At 46.2% G+C, this 12,759-nt stretch overlaps 1 protein-coding gene across 1 annotated transcript in view; it reads right to left on the reverse strand.

Moving 5' to 3' along the window:
* LOC142586005 (collagen alpha-1(V) chain-like) overlaps window positions 1-7,821 on the reverse strand; it is a 28,207-nt gene extending 20,386 nt beyond the window's left edge. The window contains exons 1-3 of the mRNA XM_075697251.1: window positions 7,641-7,821; window positions 2,165-2,356; window positions 435-642 (exon numbers count right to left, since the gene is read on the reverse strand). Coding sequence (XP_075553366.1) covers window positions 435-642; window positions 2,165-2,356; window positions 7,641-7,821 — 581 coding nt within the window. The remainder of the gene's footprint in view (window positions 1-434; window positions 643-2,164; window positions 2,357-7,640) is intronic.
* Between the last annotated feature and the right edge of the window lie 4,938 nt (window positions 7,822-12,759).

A 12,759-nucleotide genomic window follows, 5' to 3' on the forward strand; every position in this document is an offset into this window, starting at 1 on the left:
GTGCGTGCGTGTGTGTGTGTGTGTGTGTGTGTGTGTGTGTGTGTGTGTGTGTGTGTGTGTGTGTGTGTGTGTGTGTGTGTGTGTGTGTGTGTGTGTGTGTGTGTGTGTGTGTGTGTGTGTGTGTGTGTGTGTGTGTGTGTGTGTGTGTGTGTGTGTGTGTGTGTGTGTGTGTGTGTGTGTGTGTGTGTGTGTGTGTGTGTGTGTGTGTGTGTGTGTGTGTGTGTGTGTGTGTGTGTGTGTGTGTGTGTGCGCGTGTGTGTGTGTGTGTGTGTGTGTGTGTGTCCATTTACGCACTAGTTGTGCTGCATTAAATGCCTTCGCGATTACATACCAACAAGGCCAAATCGCAACCCTGATCTCTGCAGGGGATAAGCGAGCCAGCAAAGAGAACGGTGAAATTCACTCCGAGAACTAGACTACAAAGAGATACTCGCTTTCCGTCGTTGAAAGGCTCGGTGAAGACCGCCGAGTAGACGGTGCTGCCGTTGCCGTTGGCGGAACGCAGCGCAAACGTCAGATTCTCGCCCATGTGCAGTGACAGCTGCTCCTCGTCATTCCAGTCGTACACGGAGAGCAGGTAGCCTCGCGTGTTCTGTTCCATGCGAAACGTGGCCAGCACCGAGAAGTCTCGCGGAAAGCCGACTGCAGGACGCACGGAAAGAATATGCATATCAAGCACTCCCTTCCTGGCACAAGTACACGCGTTGGTTGACTTTCGTTTTGATTGCATCGCAAATGGTACGTGGTCACACGAGAAAGAGAGATGAGAGAGAAATTTATTTACTGAAAGGCAGAGAGATGTCGGTCTGAGCAGCGCACAAGATCGAAGCACGCTGGATAGACGCTAACAACTGATATTTTTTTTTATTAAGAATAACGGAAAATGGGAAATGGAAAGGACCGACAAGGCCAATTATCGATAGTGCTTTTTTTTTCTTTGTTATAGAAGGTCTGCATGGGGGGGGGGGGGGGGGGGGGATCTCGCATGCCTTCCAACTTTTATGTCTTGTTTTCACACGCGTGCGCTCTGAGAAAGGCTTGCAACCACACGACCTAGAATGGGCAGACAGATGCGAGCAAGGCGTACCTTGGTGTTGCAATCGTGCATGTAATGATTCCGCAACCATTCATTCAAACAACATCCCGTCTGGCCAGTGTAAACATCTCTATAAGAAAGAAGTATGCGATAGATATTTAACACAGGCTAAGAAAGGATTTCAGTGCTTTACATGGCACTGACATTTACCCGTTGCTGACTAGCCTTTGTTTTAATCGCTGCACAAGCTCTTCCAACTTTTTCAGCCACGAAGAGCCTTTAAAGAAAATCGCCAACCGCTATCACTAGCTGCGTGAGTTGATTTAGTACACCCTATATTCGTTACAAAAGTCTAGGCACTTTTGCGGACATTTTGTTTCAGTCCACGATGGTTCTGACTTTTGTTTCATCGCTTGTTTCAAGTTTGTTTCATCGAGATTATTACGCCTTCATAGTGAAATATAGTGTGCTGCTGCGGGTGACGCTCTTCTTCAGAGCGTCTTACTATCGTGCAACGAGCTTTCGCGCCATCTTTATGCCTAGCGCCTTCTAAATACTTGCGATTAAGCAACTCATCTAGACTTGATTTAGTACATGAGTAAGCACACGTTTAACTCTTTTTAAGGAGGAATCGCTGGCTGCCCGTGCCTTTCTGTAGAAAAGTCCGAATTCAATTTTTCTCATCACTAGTGTCTGTGTAGAATGCTCAACGAATGAAACGCCCTGAATGCCGAAACATTTCTGCATTTTACGTGTAGTACGTGTACTAGGAAAGTCAGAGCTGGCCCCGAGCTAGAGCTTCTATCCTCTTAAGTATGTTGGTAGTTCCACCTGTTCGAACAGGAGAACAGGTCATCTTTGCCAAGGACTAAAGCCATGTCCACCTATCAAATGATAGGTCTTGACAAGATATAGCTTCATATAGAAAGAGCATCCTGACTTTCCTAACCTTGTTTGTTTCTATTCGTCTTTTGTGACCGAACTAGGGAGCATAGACCTGTTGTTTTTTTTTTCTATCCGAATTCTCTTTTTCTCTTTTTTCTTTGTTTCAGGTCATGCATCTTGAGCGCACTGCCTAGCCATAAACAAAAATAAGGAGCGAAATCCTTGCCAGCCAGCGGCACGCACATGGAAATGCTTCGAGCGTGGACACCGAGAGATTGGCGCCGCGCGAGATGCCGTAAGCGGTGTCCGGCCCGAGGAACATGGGTGTGCCGTCCGTGTCCAGCCAAGCCGGCCGCTGCTCGCAGATGCCCGGCCGCACCTCGACACCGGGAGGGAGCAGACCCAGGTCAACGCGGCCAACCAGGTCGACAGTATCTGGGCACACAAGTCCAACCACCACACTGTTCTGATGACCAATTGAGATTTTTTTTTTTACTTGCACGAAGAATGCCTAAAAGATAGTAAGGCAAAACTAACGTTATACGTGTAAACAGGCGCGTCTACGAATCCTGTAACAACTTCAATTGGGTTCTGTAATGAGAGTTCACTTGGAATGCGCATGGTTCACACGTGCGCACGTCTATACTGATTATTTCAGTGTAATTAAATATTTGAAGCGAGTCAGTAAATGCTCATCGCTCTTTCCGTAATTACGTAAGCTTCATAATGACTTACCTGCACCGAGTACACGAATGCCGCTCTGACCCGTTCAATGTCGTAGCTGCCATGACAAAAATGTCATAGCCTGCTGGCTGAGAAGGCACGTTGTAGATTCTTGGATAATTTTCAGTTCTATTGAGCCCCTGGTTAGAGCCCCACCGCGAGCATTGAAACAACAATACACATGCCGCGCCGCTGTTCGATGGTAAACCGGACGGAATTCCTCCAATTTTGCAAAGCGCAGTCGAGGCATTTGCAGGCTTCGCTAAGAGTATATGAACTAAGTCACATTACGGGTGTTATAGCATGTTCTTCTCGCACGTGTATGGCTAGGCTCGCTAAAGTTCTCTTTATTCAGTCATTGGCCAGTGTCATGACCGTCCATAATGTATCATGAGATCTTGACGGAAATGAAAAGACCATGATTTAGAGTGATAAAATTGAGTGCGCTGTATGCTGTTTAGGTAGGAATAATTTTAAATTAACACGGGAAATCGTGAAAAAAAATGGTATGTCGCCTTGCTTTGCGGTCAAACCTTCGTAACAGAGTTGGATGCTGACCGCTGATTACAGCATCTAAGTCGGCTCTTAAGTGCGCCATATGTGTTGTTTAAAATCGCAGTCTTTATATATTATACAGGCGTCCGCGCTTTTCTCTATATGTATTACGATCTGAAGTACAGTTCTAGTATCGCTGCCTCCGCGACAACGAGCGGAACTGCGGCGAGCCGTGGCGTCCCTCATTGAATCGCAGCGCGCGTGAACGCTTTTGTACGCGCGCCGATTGGGGAGTCAGTCCCCGAGTTCTGTGATCTCGCGGTGAGATGCAAAATGCCGTTGACTAAATGTCATCGACTACACGAATAACACTACTGGCCTATCCTACCGACTGCAACCCATCAATGTGAACAGGAAACGTTAGTGAGAAGAGTGAGTCCTTTATTCTGATGACATTGGAAATGTCAGCAACAGTTGCGTCGCCTGCTTCGCCACAAGCTATAGATTGTCTAATGAGTGAAGAATTATAATATGAGGGGATATGAAAAACAAACAAACTGTGCGACGTTAATTGTATTTTGTAGACGTGCTTAAACAACAACAGTCAATATAAAAAAGAAAAACAGCACACTAATCAATCTATGACCCACACAGAATGCTGCGACATAACAGTAACACACAATGACATACAAAGTGTTAATACATAGATACAATGTCACTTTCCGCAAAGAGGATACGTATTAAACCTTTCAGAGCTGAACGCTGTAATGATGTCTCATTCCATGGCGCAAGCAACTTTCCTATGCTGAAAGAAAGATTATCAAGGATCATCAACGTTGCCTTCAAAGCACATCTTTGCTGTTCAAACTTACAGCAGCTTAATAGAACGCGTTCTACGTTCTCCCGTGAATTGTCGCACATGCGGTAAGGCATAGCTGAGCGTCGCGTACGATACCAAATTATCTACCTGCATAGGCACCGCTTACAACCTGATATGACGAATGAGAGGGTCTATGTCACGGCCAGCACCAACAGAGATCGGAAACTGTAGGTGGGCGTCAACTATATACAGAAGGCTGTTCATGGAATTGGCGTCAAAGGGGTAAACTTGTGTTATAGACTTGCACAATCGTTTTGTTTTAATGTTAGCATTATCCCTCGTGAATTGAGTTAGTGTGACAGGAGCGGAATGATGTACTGTAAAGCACTGATTTGGGCTTGTTGGTAAGATATCGTGAGGCTTATAGCGCGTTAAAAAGACAAGGACGAAAGTGAGACGTGACACACACAGGCGCTAACTTGCAACAATCTTTATTTCGAGCAAGGGACCCATACATATATACAACTTTTTTGCGTACATCATACATGCGCTGCTTGCAAAAAAACCCTTACGCACTATTGCGCAGGTACGATAACTCTTTGCGGGAAAGGGCAATTGATGGTTTAGACACACAGTTATCGCAAAGCCTATCAATCATTTCTGCTTCTATAATTTCGCGAGTTATCCTACCTCGGGCTTTTCCCACAATGGAGCAGTCTCTGTATGCTGGAGCACACGTCGAGTGGTCACCATCATCCACCCCGGCGACAGTGTAGCTGCAATGCCTGCAGTGGGCGTCAAGGAGCCCACCCGGCTTTTCTGCTACATTATACCGCTGTTCCTATAAATGCTCGTTGAGGCACCTTCCGCTTTGCCCCACGTAGTTCTTCCCACACTTTAAAGGAAGGTTGTAAACAACTGCTTCTACACATTCAACAAACGGTTCCTGGTGTTTCTTTTTGCACGTGCGCTTATCAGAGAGGCCTGGTCTGGTTAGTCTGCACAGGCATTGCAATTTTGTAGAAGCTGAAAACACAACCCTAACATTCGCACGTTGGCCTATTTTCTTTAAACGGTACGATAAGCCGTGGATATATGGGATGACAGCAACGCTCCTCTTATCTACACAAGGCACGCTGGCGGAATTATTTGATATCTTCGACTTGAGCAGACCCAGTGTTCTCCAGTGTTCAGAGTTCTATTGACCCCTTTGGAAACGTTGCCTTCGCGAACGCCACCAGGATGTCGAATGACGATTTCTTAGGACTTCTTAGCTTTTATCTTCAGTCTACTTTCATTCAGTGGGAAGGGCAGCCTTTTATACAGAAGGAGGGAATTTGCATCAGATCATGTATAGCTCCCATTCTTAGCGATATATTTTTAGCTGAACTAGACAAGAACATAAGCGGTCGGCTTGCAGATTTTAAGATTCTCAAAGTTTTTAGATACGTCGATGATTTTTTAGTTCTACTTGACTGCAGCTCTAACTGTTTCGATTTTTTAACCACTCATGCACTTTCTTTTATACGCGAGGGTTTATCTCCTCTAAACGCATGAACTGCCGATTGACAGAAGTATCCGATTTCTTGACATTAAGTTTTTATTCTTCACTGACCATGTACGCTGGAAGTACGAGCCACGTGCGAACAAGCCACTGCTCCCACATCAGTCGGCGCACTCTAAGTTGGTTAAGAGGGGAATCACAAATACATGCTTGTCAAACGCATTATGTAAGTCATGCCCGGAGCTGATGACCGAAAGCATCGAGGATCAGATCCTCCGTCTTCGATTGGCAGGTTACCCTACACATGTACTTATTAGCGTTGCTGAGGGTCTGCTCAAGTCGAAGATATCAAATAATTCCGCCAGCGTGCCTTGTGTAAATAAGAGGAGCGTTGCTGTCATTCCATATATCCACGGCTTATCGCACCGTTTAAAGAAAATAGGCTAACGTGCGAATGTTAGGGTTGTGTTTTCAGCTTCTACAAAATTGCAATGCCTGTGCAGACTAACCAGACCAGGCCTCTCTGATAAGCGCACGTGCAAAAAGAAACACCAGGAACCGTTTGTTGAATGTGTAGAAGCAGTTGTTTACAACCTTCCTTTAATGTGTGGGAAGGACTACGTGGGGCAAAGCGGAAGGTGCCTCAACGAGCGTTTAAAGGAACACCGGTATAATGTAGCAGAAAAGCCGGGTGGGTTCCTTGACGCCCACTGCAGGCATTGCAGCTACACTGTCGCCGGGGTGGATGATGGTGGCCACTCGACGTGTGCTCCAGCATACAGAGACTGTTCCATTGTGGGAAAAGCCCGAGGTAGGATAACTCGCGAAATTATAGAAGCAGAAATGATTGATAGGCTTTGTGATAACTGTGTGTCTAAACCATCAATTGCCCTTTCCCGCAGAGTTATCGTACCTGCGCAATAGTGTGTAAGGGTTTTTTTTGCAAGCAGCGCATGTATGATGTACGCAAAAAAGTTGTATATATGTATGGGTCCCTTGCTCGAAATAAAGATTGTTGCAAGTTAGCGCCTGTGTGTGTCACGTCTCACTTTCGTCCTTGTCTTTTTAACGCGCTATAAGCCTCTGGAATGATGCACCTCTTTAGCAATTTTGTCGGCTTCGGTGTTGCCTGTTATACTGGCACGCATGTTTGATGACTTGATGACGCAGCTGTATCTATTTCACAGGAAATCTGATATATCATCATTGCGTTTGGATCACGTAGGCAAAAGCTCCGCAAGCATTAAAGAGCCGACTATGAGACTGTGTGAATTAATAAATTCAGCGGCTTCCTGGGTCACATAAAGAGAGGTGGCAGCGAACAAGCTCCAGCCGCATCGCGCGACCCCGTTAGGTGAGCAGGGTCATACAGTCTCGGAAAGTTTAGAGCTGTACATCGAAATCTACCTCGTAACGGGTTCAAGGTAGTTCAACAATTCAGGCAGAACTCATCTACGATGGCTATCCAAGTGTGCGAATAGCCGAAACGCGCCACGTATGAGGCTTATACTGCAGACAGGCTCCTCTCTCGCGTTTCCCTCAGAAGAGAACGCGCATTCTGAAGTCTGAATGAAATCCGCCCATACCCAGTCACACATGCACATTCACCCGAGTCAATAAGGGTCATTGAACACAGACACATAACCAGTGGCACTTATCCTTGCGAAGGGCCCACATTTTCACACTGCACTATCTTCAGGATCGTTCCATATTTTTGTTGGGATTGGTGGACAGCTAGATAGTCGGAAAGAAAGCTGGTCTGACTGTGCCGGTAATGCTATTCGCAATAAAACAATCAGTTTCCCCTTCCCTCCGTGTAGCGCGCGCAAACATATATACAATACCGAACGATGTCGTGCAGCCCATTGCGAACAGACGGGACAAACCTGAGTATCATATTTGGGGTAGTACACACTCTAAAAACGCTCGCACCCCTCTTCGGCATTCATATCTTTACTCACCCTCACATCCCACCTTGCTTATTCTACTTCTGGCCGACCTAGATTGCTCCGCACTAGGAGCTCTGCTCCACATTGTAACAACGGCCAAGGAATCCCATCAAGCTCACCCAACGCCACAGCGCATGGCTGAGTCGAACATATACTGTGATAGCGATGGCAAGGATCAGGTTGCTTGTATGTAAGGCTTTTTTTCTTACGAGAGGAATGTATACATGCCTGGTACAAGCTGCGCCGAGAATATTCCTGCTGTGTGCAGCAGGAGGCATGCCACGGCCACGGTCGCAGACGATCGCACTAAAACAGTGACACTGGTGTCCCGGGTTGACCGGTGCCGCCGCCGACGCCAGCTCTCCGAGTCCGCCCACTTGGGATTGCAGCTGCAGGCTTCGCCGCTCATTTTCCCTCGAAGGCAGAGAGGGGCCTGCGTTTAGGGCAAACTTTCTTGAGCGGGGCCACACATGCAAGACAAAGCAATTCTCGCTAGCGTATTTTATGGCACTCTGCGGTCAGCCATGCCAGATGGGGATTTGTGGTTGGCGCTTATGGCGAACATCATAACGCGCAAGCGTCATTCCACAAGCTCTAAGAAACGTTCTTCCGTTTTGATTGCATCGGATGTGGCCAGTTATTGTTTACACTGCGTACATCAGTGGCCTGTACAAAGCGAAAAGTGTCCTGGATTGCAACTGTTCGCTTCGGGTTAGGTCTATGCGCGCGTGTGCAACAACGTGGGCTTTGTACGCAGAACCGTGCACAGCGCCGCCAGCTATGTAAGCACAGCGCTCGCCCCTTATTTTGTACGCAGTGGATCAATAAACCATAATACGAACAAAATTTTGGAGGTTGAATACGAAAAGTTTCGCTGTATCTGGTGGATGGATCAACGGGCCGTATGCACATGAGAGGCTCATGAGTGTGCGTGTGAGCACACACCTCACAGCAATAAGTTTGTAACTACTGAGTGAAAGAGTGGAATAGGTAATTTCTGAGACGACACGTGGACTGCGCCAAACCTCGTTGCCTTGACTTTGGCCACGTTTCAGATAGAACCCGCACTATTGGTGGACGTTCTATATTGACACCAATTCCTATATCGAGTGACACACGCTAACACTCACGGTTGATTTAGCCATTCCTATAAAGCGCAGACAGGAAGTGGGGAACGACAGAAAGGCGAACCAGACAGCTTTCGGTGACATCAACCGCACGTGACGCTATTTGACCATTTTTTTAAATCAGGATGCTGGGCCGCTTCCTTTCCTTCTTGAATTTAAAAGCTCCCAAATTATCTTATTCTGTGTACCGTTTCAAGGGATCTTGTTAGTTTGCCGGTTTAATCTAGTTGATTAAAAACTTACGTTCGTAATTTCTCGACGCATTTTATGCGTCGAGAAACGAAGCTGGCGAAAAAATTATGGACAAAGGAAGAGCGTCTCGTCACTGCCCGAAACCTCGACCCCAGACGGCCATCGCCGGTCGCCTAGCTGAGGTTAACCTATATACCCTATCGCAAAACGTGCTGCTTGCTGCGAAGAGCCCATCCTAACAAAACCTCTCTGCAGTCTTCAGAACAGGCGGGTGTCCGGAAACATGACACTTTCAAATCTCTCAGAGCTGCCGTCCTTTATTTTACTGCTAACTACAGATACCGTCATTTTAACAAAGGCTTCAACACAGAAAGCAGCCCTGCTTCGGACTATTTGCCTCATCGATTCACTATACTGTGATCAAATAATGATACGCCTCACGTGGTGAGGGCTACAACACCACGATCGCAAGAATTCCCTCCAAGCATCTTTTCAAGCAAGTCGGACAGCAGGTCACCGATAGTGAGTGAAACTTGCATCATATGGTATTATCCAAGTTCTAGCGCAAAGGTTCGTTCCTGTATTTTAAATGTAGAATAGTGTAGCATGCCCACAACGACGGAAGCGCCACTGAGTGATAGGTGACTTGCAAAATAGTGACCGCCCTCTTCCGGACGTAACAGTGGCCGGACCACTCACTAGAAGGTCTAATTGGAAAACAACGCTTATCTTCTTTGTTACCTGGGTTGCAACAGGGGCCGTATAATGTAAAACTATTCCGTTATATTTTTATTCCAATCTCTTGACGTCAAAGTTGCGTAACCGACCACGCAAGCATTGGGCGGTCACCCACAGTGTTGTCTGAACAGACCAATCAAACGCTCTCCTCGTTTATAGGAGGTCACTTTTCTTTGCTTTAAAAACGAATAGCATTGCCTACACTGAGCGGCTTGTTTTATCTAATTCGTTGACAAGAGGCGAGGAGCACGCTCAAGTGGAGAGGAATTCGATGGGGCCGAGCCAGTGCACTGAATATCGATAACCGGATGAAGAGGGTGGTGCCGGCGTCTGTGATTGGCCCGCTTTACCTTACTTAGCTTGCGGCGGCTGGTCGAAAATCGCGATGGTGTGCAACGGAAGGTTAAGAATGCCGCTAAAACTGATCTTCAGCAAAGAAGAGTTGGCAGTACGAGGTCGTAAACGTGCCGAAAGTGCTCGAAACGTTACAAGGCCACGCAAAAAGCTTTATTATGCGCAAATAAACCCATGCTGTCCGGCAGGTGCGAGTAGCCAGTGCCTGAGCGATCGGCGGCAGTCATCTCTTATTCTTTTCGGATCGGGGAAGCCTGCGGCCATTCAGAAGAAAATTCAGTTTTGTTCGGCATATTAATGCATCTTTAACGTGTACACGTCATTTTGACGCGGTGAGTTTTTGTGGTTCTGTGACGTCGCATGACAGGCAGGGGAAGTGAGTGCAGCCCGAAAACTTTTGACCAATGGCCGAGGGCTATTGGCGAAAAGGCGTCGAATCACGAATAGCTATTTTTCTTTTGGTTGGTGAAATCATGCACAATCAGTGTTCATTGTGCAAAATAGAAGTGAGGCGTGCAGACAGGACACAAGAGTAGAGAAGTGGACAACACGAACGCCGACTTCTCTACTCTTGTGTCCTGTCTGCACGCCTCACTTCTATTTTGCATAATGAATCCTTACCAACTAGCTCAGCTTTCTGTCGTTCTAAACAATCAGTGTGTCACGTCATATCAGGTGGGGAGCTATCGCGGTTTTCGTGACTTCGCGTGAGAGACAGATGAAGTGGGGGTGGTCCAAAAAAGTTTTTGACCAATCGCGGAGGGCTGATTGCAGAATTGGAATAGAAAAGTTTGGAATAGTTTTACGTTATAGCGCCCCAGGTCTCTTCTTACTCCTCGCCTTTCTTTCCAGCGCCTTTCTTTCTCCTTACTTTTTGTGCGCGAAGTAATCATTAAAAGAAACAGCTGTCCTTTTTCAGTTCATGAAAAACGGATGGACGGCGGGTTTTTCTAGACCATCTGCAACAATTAGTTTGCTCTTTTGCCCATTTGTTTGGTATTTTATTTATTTATTCTTCAATTCGTGGATACTGGCAATTCCAACCGAAAGTTCAGCCGTTCTTCACAGACTCTATTCATCCCTCTAAGTGCGGTCTCTCAAGGGGAGGAGCGTAAGCTCAAAGGCTTTAGAATTACTGGGAAAGTTTGTTGTCATCTTGGCTCCCGACTCCCCCCACCTAGCCGCCGGGAGCATATGTATAGTTGTGATCGAAGTGCTTTTGTCATCACCAAAACCTAGAAGATCGAGTAGTGAGTTTCGGAGTGGTAAAGGTGAAGCTGTTCAATGGTAAGGATAGGTTGCTCTGCTAGTCTGTGGACAAGAATATTCTGGTTGGAAAATACATATTTCGTGCATGCGCGCGCATGTATATCTGCAAAGGATGAACCCCGATGGGTTGCGTTGACGGATTTGTAAACGCTGCTGCTTATATAGAAGCTTGGGGAAAAAGCGCTAAAAACGGGGCTAAACAAGAAGACACAGTACAGTCCAATGTCTCGTTTTTGTTCGTTTTTTCCAAGTCATGTACTAACTAGGTCATCAACACGTGTTATATAAATGCATAAATCTGTAAACAAAATTTCTGCCTCTTTTAATATCATCATTTTCAAAAATATCATAAAGGTGATAGCATAAGTTCATGCGAAGTGGCATCACGCCTTAGCAATGTCAGAACTTAAGCCGTGCTATTTCGGCAACGTAAAAACTTGCATCCATGTTATGAAACCATTCTTTATCGGGGAGCGCTAGGAGTTTGTCTTTTTGTGGTGTGCAACCTCTCTCTCTCTCTCTCTCTCTCTCTCTCTCTCTCTCTATATATATATATATATATATATATATATATATATATATATATATATATATATATGTTTACTATATCTAGCCCTGGGAGTGTTAGCCAGCGCAATTGCTTTGTGTGGCGCTGGCTAACACTCTGAGCATGCCCGCTCTCAGGTGAGAATGGCTCCTGCTATAAATATCTCCCAGCGCAAGCTGTCGTCATGCAGTGTGCGAATGTTGTATTGTTGTAACATCACTCATATTGCGTTATAGTGAATCACCGCTGACACCCACTAATGATGCTCAACTTCTAGGTTATGTGAAAATTCTCATCTCCCATATAGGTTGAGCGTATTATTATATATTATCTCGTGATATGATTTCCATGAATTCCATCGCTTCTGATTTAATCATTTCTTTCTGGAAAGTAGAGGAGAGGGGCGAGCCGCGATCAGCGTTTTTATAATTCGCGCGATAAGTTTTTGAATTATTTCCTTCTACCCAATTGTACGGGAAAGAACCCGGCAAACGCAGAATCGATCAGCCAATGTTATAGTAAGCTTACCACATGACTTGTGGTAAGCTTCATTCAGGACCAGCAGCGCGAGCGCAACAGAGCACGGTATACAGAAGGAGCTCGAATGGCTCGCTCGCCTTATTTCTGTGTGCCGCCTATGTTCACCAAAAAAAATCTATAACGTATTTTCGGGGTTTGCGAGGAGCCTGCAGTGCAAACGAACTGCGGACTATTAGTTGCACCGCTTCCTCAGTACGAGCTTTCGAATCAGCCACTGCACGCGCAACAGTCAGAGTCAGAAAAAAAACAAAATTGGGAAATGCGAGTCAGTTTCTGTTTGTCCTTGCCTGGAGTGCTGCATGGCGCCAAGAATTCAATTTTGGGGAAATTAGCTCATGCCAGGCACCACTCAGATTTCGCCGACATAGCCCCGTGATCATGCGTCATTAAACTAACGCACATATTGTTGCTGAAGTAGCAGATATCGTAACTCAAAACGTCTAATTTAAGAAAAAGAAAAGAACTCGTTTCTCGCAGTGAAAAGAATGTCGGAGAGACATTCGTTTCATTGCGGAAGCGAAGCTGCGCGAAGCGGTTCCGTGCCCACATATCCGGAGAGCGCCTGGCTGCGTGAAGGAGT

The sequence above is a fragment of the Dermacentor variabilis genome, chromosome 1 (genome assembly GCF_050947875.1).
Source record: "Dermacentor variabilis isolate Ectoservices chromosome 1, ASM5094787v1, whole genome shotgun sequence".
NCBI classification, from domain to species: domain Eukaryota; kingdom Metazoa; phylum Arthropoda; class Arachnida; order Ixodida; family Ixodidae; genus Dermacentor; species Dermacentor variabilis.